Consider the following 13832-nt stretch of genomic DNA (forward strand, 5'->3'; position numbering starts at 1 on the left):
CCACTGCTTCACCACGGCCGCGCCGCAGAACCCCCCTACTGCCGCGCAAGTCGCCGCCTCCAGCGAGCGCGTGCCCCGGCTCGCCGCTGCCTTGGTCACCCCCGCGCCCAGTCGGGTGCTCCCCCGCGTGCCCGTGCCTGCTTGTGCCCCTGACCCTATGACACGGGGGCCCCACGGCCCCAGAACTTTTTTGTTAAAAAAAGAATTTAAAAATAAAAAGTAAATAAAAACAATTAATTAATTAAATTAAATTAAAGAATTAATTAACTTATTTAATTTTGATTAATTAAACTAATCAATTAACTAAACTAATTAAACTGTTAGTTAATTAATTAATCAGTCAATGATAGTGGGGCCCACACCTAATTAATTCTAATTAGGTTAATTAAAATTGGATAATTAAAATGTGTCACTGACCAGTGGGACCCACTGGTCAGGTTGACCAGTCAACACCCCTGTTGATTGCTGACGTCATGCTAACGTCAGCCTGCACTATTCTGGATAATGTTGAATTAAATTAATTAAATAAATTCTAAAAATGTTTTAAAACCTTAGAAAATCATATAAAATAAACCATAGCTCAGATGAAAATACTTTCTACATGAAAGTTGCTCAGAACGACGAGACGAATCCGGATGCGCAGCCCGTTCATCCGCCACGCAGCCCTAGCATAGCGAACACACAACTTTCCCCCTCCGGTTTATCTGTCCGAAAACGCGAAACACCGGAGATGTTTCCCCCGTTGACCGGTACCACCTCATACCGCGTTAGGGCATCCCTAGCACCAATACTTGTCATGTCATGCATCGCTATGCATCTGTTTGCTTAATATTTATTGTTTCTTCCTCCTCTTCTGTCGCTAGACACCGAGACCGACGCCGCTGCTACCCAGTACGACTACGGTGTTGACGACCCCTCTCTCTTGCCGGAGCAATCAGGCAAGCCCCCCCTTGATCACCAGATATCGCCTATTCTTCTCTACTGCTTGCATTAGAGTAGTGTAGCATGTTACTGCTTTACGTTAATCCTATTCTGTTGCATAGCCTGTCATTGTTGCTACAACTATTGATACCTTACCTGCAATCCTACATGCTTAGTATAGGTTGCTAGTACTTCATCAATAGCCCTACATTCTAGTCCGTCTGCCATGCTATACTATCGGGCCGTGATCACTCGGGAGGCGATCATGGGTATATACATACATATATACATACTATACAGGTGGTGACTAAAGTCGGGTCGGCTCGTTGAGTACCCGCGAGTGATTTCGATGTTGGGGGCTGAAGGGACAGGTGGCTCCATCCCGGTAGAGGTGGGTCTGGGTTCCCGAAGGCCCCCGACTGTTACACTGTGGCGGAGCGACATGGCAGGTTGAGACCACCTAGGAGAGAGGTGGGCCTGGCCCTAGTCAGCGTCCGCGGTTATTTCTAAATAACACGCTAAACGAGATCTTGGTATTTGATCTGAGTCTGGCCACTGGCGTATACGCACTAACCAACTACGCGGGAATAGTTATGGGCACTCGACGTCGTGGTATGAGCCGAAGCCTTCGTGACGTCAGCGACTGAGCGGCGCGCGCCGGGTTGGACCGCGTAACACAACTTCCTTTGTAATGGAGGTTGCTAGGTCTGCTCTCCGGCCACCCTCGCAACATGCAGGTGTGCAATGGGCGATGGGCCCAGACCCCCGCGCCATAGGATTTAGACCGGCGTGCTGACCTCTCTGTTGTGCCTAGGTAGGGCTGCGACGTGTTGATCTTCCGAGGCCGGACATGACCCAGGAAAGTGTGTCCGGCCAAAGGGGATCGAGCGTGTTGGGAAATGTGGTGCACCCCTGCAGGGAAGTTAATCTATTCGAATAGCCGTGTCCCTCGGTAAAAGGACGACCCGGAGTTGTACCTTGACCTTATGACAACTAGAACCGGATACTTAATAAAACACACCCTTCCAAATGTCAGATACAACCGGTGATCGCTCTCTCACAGGGCGACGAGGGGAGGATCACCGGGTAGGATTATGCAATGCGATGATACTTGGTTAACTTACCATCTACTCTCTGCTTCTGCTGCAAGATGGAGGTTACCAGAAGCGTAGTCTTCGATAGGACTAGCTATCCCCCTCTTATTCCAGCATTCTGCAGTTCAGTCCACATATGCTATCCCTTTTCCATTTGATACCAATGCATGCATATGTAGTGTAGCTCCTTGCTTGCGAGTACTTTGGATGAGTACTCACGGTTGCTTTGCTCCCCATTCCCCCCTTTCTATACCCGATTGCTGCGACCAGATGATGGAGTCCAGGAGCCACACGCCACCGTCGACGATGACTCCTACTATGCTGGAGGTGCCTACTACTATGTGTAGGCCGCTGACGATGGCCAGGAGTAGTTTAGGAGGATCCCAGGCAGGAGGCCTGCGCCTCTTTCGATATGTATCCCTATTTGTGCTAGCCTTTTTATGGCAGACTTGTTTAACTTATGTCTGTACTCAGATATTGTTGCTTCCACTGACTCGTCTATGATCGAGCTCTTGTATTCGAGCCCTCGAGGCCCCTATGATGCTTGTGACTTATTTTATTTGTAGAGTTGTGTTGTGATATCTTCCCGTGAGTCCCTGATCTTGATCGTACACATTTGCGTGTATGATTAGTGTATGATTGAATCGGGGGCGTCACAGAACTGGTGCCCCTGCCCCTGGGAGCACAATGTGCATTCTGGCACATGTGAGGAACATATCAGCTCCCCTCCGTCCGCCACGCGCACCTTGTAAGCCCTTGATAATGGCTGCACGCCCTTGATTCCCTCGGCAAAACGCTTGTTGATGAAGGAGTTGGTGCTGCCTGATTCGACCAACATCAGCACCTCTCGGCCCTGAATCCAAGCGCGGAGTTGAAACGCCTTCTGGGACACACCTCCTATCGCTCCTGATCTCGAGATCGCCATGACTATGGCTTGTCCTGGTTCTTCTGGTGTTTTGTCCTGCATTTCTGCCGACGCGTCGATGCCGAAGGGCTCCAGCAGCTCCTCCGCGACGTGGAGCTGCACCGAGGTGGGGCACACGTGTTCTTGGCCCTAGCGCTCGCCGCACTTGAAGCATAATCCTCGTGCCCTTCGGTAATCTTGGAGGGTCTTGATTTTTGCTGCTTCTGCTCTTGCTGCATCCGTGCCGCGCCGATCAGTCGCCCCTGCCTGTGGCGGGGCACGTCCTGGTGGAGGAGGCAGGGGCAGCGCTGTTGGCAATCGTGCCGTATGGTCAGGCGGCCGCGCCGCTGATTGCCTGAATGGCTCCGTGTGCGCCCCGTCTGCCACCTCCTCCTGCAGCAGAGCCAGGGCGCACGTTGTGTCCAGGTCCGGTGGTCGTTGCACCATGACCACCGCCCTGATATCCGGTCTTAGCCCTTCCACAAAACGAGTAAGAAAGTAGAATGGGTGAATCGCGTCTGAATATGAACTCAAACGATTTGTAATAAGCTCAAATTTCTCTATGAAATCAACTACTGAGGTAGTTTGCTTAATGGTGTAGAACTGGCGAATTAGCATTTGTTGTCTATCTCGCCCAAATCTAGTACAAAGCAGAGCGACAAAGGACTCCCAAGTAAATGATCCTAGTTTCTTCTGGATGGACTGAAGCCATATAGCAGCCGAGCCCGAAAAATTCAGGGCGGCCATGGGAACCAAAAAAGAGTCATGTATCCTGAACATGTTAATGTATTGTTCACACATAGTCTTCCACAGATTGGGATTTTCCCCCGAGAACTGCGAAAAGGCTATCGACGGATGCGCCTGACCCAGCCCCGCCAACATTTGACTAGCATGCGCGAACGGTGATGGTAAAGCACTAGGAGAAGGGATCTCGATCTGACCGTTGGGCGGGAGCGGCGGTGGTGTCTGGAATGACACCGCCGACGTCACCCGTTGCAGATGGAACACGTCGTGGTCATCGGACCCGCGTGAAGCATCCGCCGCGCCCTCCGCAGCACGTAGAGGAGTGCCACGGGCCGCTGGCGGTGGCGCCATGGGAGCTGGCGCCTGGGTGCCACCGCCGTTGGTGTCGTTGTTGCCGGGTCGCTCTTGCTGAAGCACAGCGACCGCGTCCCCACAGATCGGCCACGCGTCGCTCCAGATCGGGCCGCCACGCCGCCAGATCGTCGAGGCGGGTGGTGACCGCCGTGAGCGCCGCGGTGTTGGCCTCCATCATGGAGGTAAGCTTGTCGAGGTAGGTTTTGACCGCGGGATCCATGTGCTCCAATTGCAGTCGTGCGTGACGCAGACTTTGCGTCTCGATGAACTGCGCCAGACCACGCGATAGGAATGGTGGTGGTGGCGACTGATACCAGATGTAAGGGACACACTAGGTAGCTCAAGTATTTGGTGGCAATCTCACTCATAGATACAAATTTAGGTAGCAATTACACAGTTCAGGAGGTAGCTAGGGTTCTAGCGAGGAGGAAGAAAGGGGATCGGATCAGGAGTTGGTAGCCGCCGGGTGCCGTTTGCCGTGATCCACCGGATACCCTAGGAGGAGGGGGTCGCTGGCTTCAGTAGTGCTCCGGGTCGGGCCGGCCTTGTTCACCCATTCTGGGCCGGTGTAGCGTGGGTTGCTCTTGTGCGCGCGGCGCTGGCTGTCTTGACGATCCTGGCATGTGGGCCTTCTTGGGCAGGGTCACTAACACAATGAGATTTATATCCACACATGTGATACTTTTTATGTGATATTTTGAGACTCAAGATTTTCTGAACAGAATTTTCAACAGGAGAATTCCACGAAATCATAATTATCCTGTGCGGCCTGAACTTCTGTAATTCATCGAGTCAGAAATGAGGCTCTAGATTCATAACTAGATACTTCTAGGAAAGAACATTCCGTCTCCGTGTGTTATCATAGCAGGCATGAGGAACGGCCTAACTGTGTCCTCGTGCAGTTGTTTTGGGTCTCTCTCAAGATGAACGCCCGAAATGATGCCTTCAAGTTAGCTTGAACACCACAGCATCTTCCTCGGAATCGATCAGTTAATGAGGCTGTAATTGTTGAAGCAGAGGGCCAATACTTTGGGCACCCACAAACAGAGCATCTGCTAGCACAATTGCTCCAACCTGTGTGGTTCGAGGAAGAAGAAGAATGTTTAAAGATCTTTCCATTGCAGACAAGAGTTAAGTACATGTATATTTTTCAAAACGAATTACCAATCGGCCCGTGAAGAGCAGCCGATATCCCCATCCTTCCTTTGCAGCCTGTGCACGTTGCTGATCCGTCCAGCTGAAACCAAGTTGTCAAAAAAGATTCAGGATTAGTACCCTAGTGGATGTCATTTCACTAACGATGCTGAATGCTTTTGTGGAATGCTGAAACATATTTGGATCATCTCAGAATGATTAGAAAACACAGTATCATGCTTATCTACATGTGTACTGTAATCTGATCGCTCAGGTCTTAGGTTGGTGGCAAGCTCGTAGCTTGTATCTCACAGGAAAATCTTCAACCTTAATACAAGGCCTTGGTGCACACATTTTGGTGAGGAAAATAACACCGTCACACTGACATTATCATAGGTGTTGAGGTCCTGGAACTTACCCAAAAAATTCAGAAACCCCACCGATACCAGCAAGCTTGAAAGGCTGGGAACCTTCCCGCTCAAAGTCCTATAAAGAGAAAAAAAACATGAAATTAATATAACTCCAAAATAGAAGATCATAAGATGACTCCAACTCCTACCTCCTCTTCAGCAGCTTCCAATCCTCCTTGTACCCAGAATAAAATTTTGAAGCCAGCATTGTAAAGTTGCTCTGCGGCAGCAATTGATCTGCCAAACATTTTTGGGGATATCAAAACTGTCAGACAAAAATCCACACCGGACGTTGAATCGCAAATGTTCTATGATGGACGCTACAAGATGTAGCAGTAGCACCAATACGATGGGCAGATGCAACCTTAAATTACTAGAGTGCAATGACTGAAAGAGTGATATTTTGTTCAAGATTTCTTTTAGAATCATTTGTCCAAGATTTAGGTAGTTGAAATAGCATCTTGTGTGTATGAGCAGCATGCCACACAAAGCTCAAGTTTAAGAAGTGGTATGCGCCGGTGTCCAGGAAACGGTAGAGACCTTTCTAGTCACATGGTGAGTCTAAATACAGCATAAAAAAACAGTGCTCCATAAAGAACATAGGATGATGAGATGATTTAACTTCCATGAAGGCCAGCAAGGTGAAAAGGTACGAGTATGTGTTGTCAGTGTGTCATGCAGTGCAAATCCAGCATCAGAAAGTCAGAAAATGAGCTAATAAGCAGTACAAATCCAACATCAGAAACTTAGAAAGTGAGCTAACAAGCAATTACCTCAGTCCCTTCTGGCATACTAGGATGATATCTGCATCTTTTGAGAACTTCTCCTCGGTCTGCTGTACAAAGTTCCTAGGAATTTGTTGTAAAGTCAGTCAATCAAATTGGTTTTAAAATACAATTCATGAGAGGCCCAAGTTTTAACAAATGCCAAGCATACTTATTGAATGACATTGTTGAGCTGCCACTCCACCAGCCACCTATTATGCAAGAGTGATGAGAGTTTAGTCACACTTGAAGTCTAGAACTGCAAATGGTGGTACCATATGAGCTGACATACTACAAACGATGGTATTGTATGAGTTGAAAATAAGTCAATCTATGTTGAAAGAAAAGGCCTGTTTTATATCTCGTAACTGTGTTTGATGCACTATTAGCTTATTAGTCTCCAGTCTGGATTGTCTATTCTGAAGAATCACTCCATGCTATGGTCCTTCTATGGCAACTTTTATAATGAAATAGTGCGAACAAAGTTGAACAAATGCCTTCAAGACAGTAGTGCAAGCAACAGTCAGATCCAACGATGTAGCCAGAACTCCATTTGGCATACCAATCATAAAGTTGAATGCTTTCTTGCTGAGGCCATTCAAATCAGACGATGTATCCACATCGAATACTGGAATCCAGGTAGAACCTTTCACCCAGGCCTGCGATACGAGCAAAGGACAGGAAAATGTGAGCATCGACGATTAACCAACACTAGAAATGGTTGTTAGTCCTACCACCAACCTTTTGACGCTCATTTGAAGGCCTAACATCCAGAAGGACCTTGTCCGTGAGTTTGAATGTATAGCCAGCTTCCCTTGGTGTAAGGGTCTTGATCTTCTGCTCCCTGATCTTCAAGCAGAGCATTCCACAGCCATACAAATAACAGCAGTTCATCATTTAGAGATTCATACATGCATTGCACACATGGATGCCGAATTCAAACGACAAAGCTTAAGCTAAGAGCGCCGTGATTCCGAGATGAAAGCAACTTCAGAGGAGGTTTGCACAACCGGTGGTACTGTAGACGCGTAGTGTAAACGAAATGAGAAGAGTAGAAAGGCGTGAGCTCACCAGCGTCTCCCACCGCCTCCTGGCAGCGGCCATCTCCTTGGCCTGCCTCGTCTCCTCCTCCTCGCCCCCCTGCCCGCCTCCCACTGCCGCCCCCATCTTCACCACCCCACTCCACCGCTGCACGCACACAACCACCGGCAGCTCAGGGCACAGAAAGAGCACAGGAAAACGCAGGAGACAAAACCGCGTACCTTTGAAGGGAGCAGGCGAGGACGAAAGTAACGGGGACAGGAGGAGGAATGCGCCGCGGCGGCAGGGGAGGAGGCGCCGGCGACGCGGCGTGCGAGGCTGAGAGGTGGTGCTGCCATTTTCTTGGCTTGCTCTCAGGCAGGAGGTTTTAGGCTTTTAGCCGTAGCTTTATCCCCATCTCATACTCGGCTCTGCAATTGGCCAAGGAGAGTGCAACTGCAGACCTTGTGGGGTCCGGAGAACTGGACTGATGCTGAGGCCTGAAAGAGATGCATGGAAAGGGCGTGCACAGCTGCACTGAACATCCTGGTGCTACGACTACCAATAATTCATAAGCAGATATATGACATCTAATATGATTTATCAAGTGTTTATGTTACAAACAATAATTTGATCAACGCAGATGAATTATATTCAGAACAACGTTGACTTCAAACTGACATAAGGTTTGCATCCCATAGTATACATCACAAGAAATCGCATGACCTCCACCAAGTGGCACTTCTATCCTAATTTACTACTCCCCCCGATCCATATCTTAGACATATTTCAGGCTAGATACATCCATTTGAGCGAAAAGTAATTTGGATCGGAGGGAGTAACATGGTGGAAGTCCATCCAAAATAATCTTCAAGACAATTTTAGGCTTCTCCATAAGTTACACCCACGGAGCTTACTCCCTCGGACGAAATAGATGCACCAACTGGCAACTACTGCTGCTAATCATAGCTGATAGCTCTCCATGCCGATCTGATTTTAATTTTCACAAGAACATTTTCGATAGCAGCTGCTGGGCAAGGTACTGCCCTTCTGGCTCCTCCAGATAAATTTTGTCATTCAGATAATTCTGTAGATTATTGATAGCCTCTGGCTGAACTTTCGAACCTTGTGCTTTCAAAGCTGGTATGAAGTGCCGCGATATTACATCTAGAATTTTCATGAACTGTGATCCATATTTCTTGTGAAGCGCAAAACCAGCGACCTAAAAGAAGAACAATCCTGGTTAGCTACAAGTCTGCATACACAGATAGTCAGACACACGGCACACAAGTCCTGATGCGGATCTCTACCTTGAGGAAAGCATGAAGGGCAAAAGCAGTGGCAGGGATCGCCGGGATAGTATTGAGGAACATTGCAAGCCATTTCCATCCCTCGGCTAAGCCATGTGGATGCCGCACACCTTTGATTTCTGTCTGTAGACAAAGTTATGCGGTCATATTTCTGCTCTACTGAAAAACAGCAGTTTGTTGAACACAAGTCTTCTATTTAAATATAATGTGATAGCATACAACATGGTACTGCCTCCATCCCAAAATTCTTGTCTTAGATTTGTCTAAATACGGATGTATCAAGTCACGTTTTAGTATTAGATACATCCGTATCTAGACAAATCTAAGACAAGAATTTTGGGACGGAGGGAGTACATAATAACTTGTCAAGGTTCATCATGTTGTCATTGCACAAACCATGGCAAAACGTAACTTGTTATCACTGTGCTGAAATTAAAAATAATGGATTGCAGTTAACAGGAAAACAGCCTATTGTTACGGAAAGGACAGAACATAAAATGCATATTTACTACCAAATCTCAATCAGACTTAATTGATGTTTTTACCAAACTGATTATGTCTAGACAAGGACTATACACACCTGAATCATGGCAGCATAGAGTTTGACGTATGCAACAACATTTACCAAATACTTCTCAGTGCTCTGAAGTTTTCCATCTTCTTCCTGGTAGCCAATAAGCCTGAAGTAATCTGTGTTTCGTGCTTGTGCCTAAGCAATTACAGATGATGAGATAATCCAAAAATATAAGCCAAATATATGGGCCAAAAAATATCAAAATAGTACACATTTCCAAACCATAAAATCAGGTGCATTCACAGTTTAAACATAGATATAACTCTGAGATTTGAAATATTGTATCTTTTGGGCACATCCTCCAAGAAATGGCAACACCAAAAACATAACGGCTTCTGTTTTTTCACCACCTCAAATATAAGCAAGAAGATAAGAAAGCGCTGCTAAAAAGTTCAGTCACATCAAGACGTACATTTAAAGCATGGAGATGCTTTGGAACTGTGTACATGCAAACTTTGTTGAACTCAGCCAGAAGATAATCCATTGCATCTGGTACCTGAATTACACACAGAATTGTAACTGATTGATTATCATCATACTAGAGCTGCAGCAAAGATTGCACACATCTGAAGCCATATGAAATAGGAAAATTTTCATCTTGATAGCAATCTGAGGATGCATAATTGCTTTTAAGACAAACAAATTGACAGCATATGTATGTTACACCATGTCGCACTTCTGTATCTGAGCTACTCAGAGACCATTTAAATTAGCATAAATTAAATACAAAATAATTGTTGTCAGACCTCAGTTCCACACAATTCAAGCTGATATGTCATGCAAGCAAACTATATTTTCACCAAGACTACTTTAACTATCACAAGTTCACAATAAGTCCTGGTAAACAAAACTGCAGCATGTGCACTTGTGCCTACCAGAATATCAAAGATATGTTACATGTACCAGACCTGCAAGAAAGAATTATCCACATATTATCTGTTCAGAAAGTTAAGAGTTTTCAGATTTACTTAATTATATAGTCATGTTGCCTGTTACATATACTGAAATGACACCAACAAAATAGCAAATTGTAGTGATCAATCCACTCAGACTCAGTAATGACTAATGAGCAGTAACACTCTGCAAAGCGAAAAAGATACCTGATTGGTAACTAGTAGCATGACATATCCACAAGCAAAGGCCAATTTTCCAAAGGTTTTGTCCGTCGGATTCCGACTCTTGACTATTGAAATCATCTGTAAAGTAATATCATGTAATTATTGAAGTGTACAATATTGAGAAAATGGGTCAATATGAGTAAAAGTCACGTAACTTTCCACAATGCTAGTTTCAATTCATGCATGGGTGCGTAACTATGTTCAAAACAAGATATCAGCAGCTACAGAAAACATACCATCTAGACTGTAGTATAAAGACTATGTAAATATAACAAATCAATTAGTAATACCATGTTTCTCCCCAAAACAGAAGGTGTCACCATCAACGCACCAGCTAAAGTACATAAACAAGAAAACCATGATTTGCTAATGATTCATGTTTCTAAAGCAAGTGCTTAAGTTTTCATTTACATATGTAACTCTACTGATACTTAAATAGAACCAATCCTGCCAATAACCATGAACCCATGATCATTCTATAGGCCCGTGGACTGGTTTGATAAGCCAGACATATATCATGATGTTTTCTAAAAAGAAAATATAGCAGATAAATGTAGGCATGTAGCTACCTTGTCTGCAAATAAACGACAAGCGATTGGACGAGGACAATCCTGTCCATCTAAAGCTTTAATAAGCTCACTAGCCCTGGCCCTGCAAGGAACAATTAAGCAAGGATTCAAGTTAAATAAGAACTCATACCAAATGTTGACCTAACCAGCAACAGGTATGAACAAACTAACTAGTATTTGTATTTATCATGCACAAGCAATTAAGAAAGAAAGAAGACAAGGGAACAATAAATCAGAACTGACAACCATGCAGGCATGGTGGTAAAATTGACAGCAACAGATGCTTAGAAGCAAGCATCCACAACTTGAGCAATAATTGAATGGTGCAAGCTAATGATGGATTATGCCTGATAAACATTAACTTGAATTGCTAATATGACAGTAAGGAATGCCAAATTATTCTGGTGGCATATAAAACAGTGATGTAGCCCGCTTCTCATTTCCCAAACCATATTGAATCACTTCAATATATATATATTTTATCTTTCCAATGAACATATCACAATTCAGTCCCTCAATTTTCTATGCATAGCAATTATTTCACCTCTGGTGAGAGCATATTGAACCACTTCCGATGTGGCATTCATTTAGAACCATTGTGATTGTTTACAAAAAGGAATTACCACTTGATTTAACTAGGGTATATGAATAACTAATTAGTTACTGCATTTGATATTCCTCTTTCTGTCACTCAACAACAGAAACAAGCATTTTTCTTGAAGAAACAAGTTACTGGTAGTAAGTTTGCATATCAGTCTAAGAGACAGCTGTTCCCACTATTTTAATCCAAAGTGATACAAAAATATTTGTGAAGGACCCCAAAGCATTGGAAATCCTCTATTCCTAAATAGTTGCAACCCACTATCTAATTTTCCTCTCCATAGTCATAAGTTACTTTTTTGGCATTAATATTCAAGCAAAACACGCCACCTCATCAACTCATGCATGTCTTCTTAGGAACTTCATGCAAAATGCTTTTACATTAGTTTTAGTTTATTTAGCACTTATTTATGCATTTAAGAATAGAGGATTGCTGCAGCAACACGCGAGGTATTGTCTAGTAACTTTAACCTTGATGCCTTACTGCATGTATTATGGTTGTCATTTCTTAAAAATATGGCATCAATGTGGAATTGTGGATGATTCTTCAATTTTCCAACAGCCCTTGTCAAGTTAGTTCCAGGTTGTCACAATGGTAGCTTTCTTGTATTTTAAGTGTCCTTATCTGAACTGAACTCTGGCATTTAAGGAGTATTGTACTCCCTCCATCCCAAAATAAGTGTCTCAACTTTATACTAACTCTAGTACAAAGTTGTAATAAGGTCAAGACACTTATTTTGGGACGGAGGGAGTATTTGTTAGTTGTATACTCACTTGACACTGTCGGTAGTTGGCATAAGTTTACTGATAGACTTTCCAATTTGTCGGTCATATCGGCTATACTCCTGCACAATATAACATGGTATCAGTCAAATACAGCCATACAGGTAAGCAGCGTACTAAATATAGGTCAGGGACTGACATATGGCGGTACAGTAGAAACCCGGAAAGGGTTGACAGATCAGAATTAGCAAATCAAGCAGTTGCAGCAAGTTGTTCAAAATTGCAATTGAGGACAAAGATCCTTCAGAGAATAAGACCTTGCTGAGGTAAATGTTTGATGGCACTTGGTCATGTAATGCGAGCCTCCGTGATTCCGCTTCTAATGCAGAACTATCAGCATAGATTTTTATTCCTGGAATAAATTTTAGTTAATTAATTCATTAAACACAATCCAATAAATCAAGCTACAGCAGATAATTTTTTTTCCTCAAATGAGGGAAAACACCTCACCCCACTTAACAATGCAGTTGGGAACCAACGGTTTGGATAGATAGCAAACTTGATATAGAAATAGAATATTATTGGTAAACTGTGAGTGCATAAAGGTGCAAATACCAATGTTGTTTCATGCAAGCACTGGACAATCCTTAGCATGGTTCCTAAAATCCAACACAGAATTTTAAGAGTAAATAATGCCCGCAGTACAACAACTTGGCTTGCGGGGCACTTTAGTCCAATATCTCACAAAACACTTGTTTGGCACCCTGGACTTGGCTTGCGTGGCACATACAGTTCAAAAAATACACCTCACAATCGTCCTTCCCTTGTGCCTCGTCGCCTCCATTCCTCGCCAGAAGCTTGGGAGCTGCAGCAGCTGCTTCCATAAACAGGTCATTTGGAGCTGCCATGGGCTCGTCATCGGCCAAGTGATGGAGGAGGATGAAACTGTATTGGAAGCTGGTTGATAGCCCAGACTGCAAGCGGAGGGGTGGTGAAAGTGTACACTTTCGTTGACGACGGGGAACTTCGACAAGGACTACTACCAACGCCTGAACCACAACCTGACTTAAATAAAATGCACCAGAGATCGCGGGCTGCCGAGCAGTCGCCATTGTATCACTCGCTTCCTGCCTCAACAACAACAACAGCAAAGCCTTTAGTCCCAAACAAGTTGGGGTAGGCTAGAGCTGAAACCCATAAGATCTCGCAACCAACTCATGGTTCTGGCACATGGATAGCTAGCTTCCACGCACCCCTGTCCATGGCTAGTTCTTTGGTGATACTCCAGTCCTTCAGATCCCTCCTTACAGACTCCTCACATGTCAAGTTCGGTCTACCCCGACCTCTCTTGACACTATCAGCACGCTTTAGCCGTCCGCTATGCACTGAAGCTTCTGAAGGCCTGCGCTGAATATGCCCAAACCATCTCAGACGATGTTGGACAAGCTTCTCTTGAATAGGTGCTACCCCAACTCTATCCCGTATATCATTATTCCGGACCCGGTTCTTCCTTTGTGTGCCCACTTGCTTCCTGCCTCCTCGAGTACGTCAAATCAATTGGGGATACATGGACGCGATTACGAGGTTACTAAA

At 44.9% G+C, this 13832-nt stretch overlaps 1 protein-coding gene and 1 pseudogene across 1 annotated transcript; both read right to left on the minus strand.

Moving 5' to 3' along the window:
• Positions 1–4677: 4677 nt before the first annotated feature.
• On the minus strand, positions 4678–7760 carry LOC119316990 (rhodanese-like domain-containing protein 11, chloroplastic). Its single transcript, XM_037591376.1, has 10 exons — positions 7588–7760; positions 7397–7513; positions 7067–7174; positions 6888–6984; positions 6498–6537; positions 6335–6409; positions 5711–5798; positions 5570–5637; positions 5182–5254; positions 4678–5091 (listed from the first exon to the last, which is right to left on the minus strand). The coding sequence occupies exons 1-10, from the start codon at positions 7702–7704 to the stop codon at positions 5008–5010; spliced, it is 867 nt and encodes a 288-aa protein (XP_037447273.1). The 5' UTR covers positions 7705–7760; the 3' UTR covers positions 4678–5007.
• A 165-nt stretch (positions 7761–7925) lies between these two features.
• Positions 7926–13832, minus strand: part of LOC119316988 — a 37842-nt pseudogene continuing 31935 nt past the window's right edge.

This window comes from Triticum dicoccoides, chromosome 6A (genome assembly GCF_002162155.2).
Source record: "Triticum dicoccoides isolate Atlit2015 ecotype Zavitan chromosome 6A, WEW_v2.0, whole genome shotgun sequence".
In the NCBI taxonomy this organism is placed as follows: Eukaryota; Viridiplantae; Streptophyta; class Magnoliopsida; order Poales; family Poaceae; genus Triticum; species Triticum dicoccoides.

Bases quoted from the DNA above. Each gene is read 5' to 3' on its own strand.
- LOC119316990 (XM_037591376.1), bottom strand. From the start codon at position 7,704: ATGGCAGCACCACCTCTCAGCCTCGCACGCCGCGTCGCCGGCGCCTCC. The intron at 6,538-6,887 runs GTATGCCAAATG...CTTGCATAATAG, and splicing joins AGCATTCAACTTTATGATTG to GTGGCTGGTGGAGTGGCAGC. The intron at 5,255-5,569 runs GTAAGTTCCAGG...ACTTGGTTTCAG, and splicing joins GGGGTTTCTGAATTTTTTGG to CTGGACGGATCAGCAACGTG.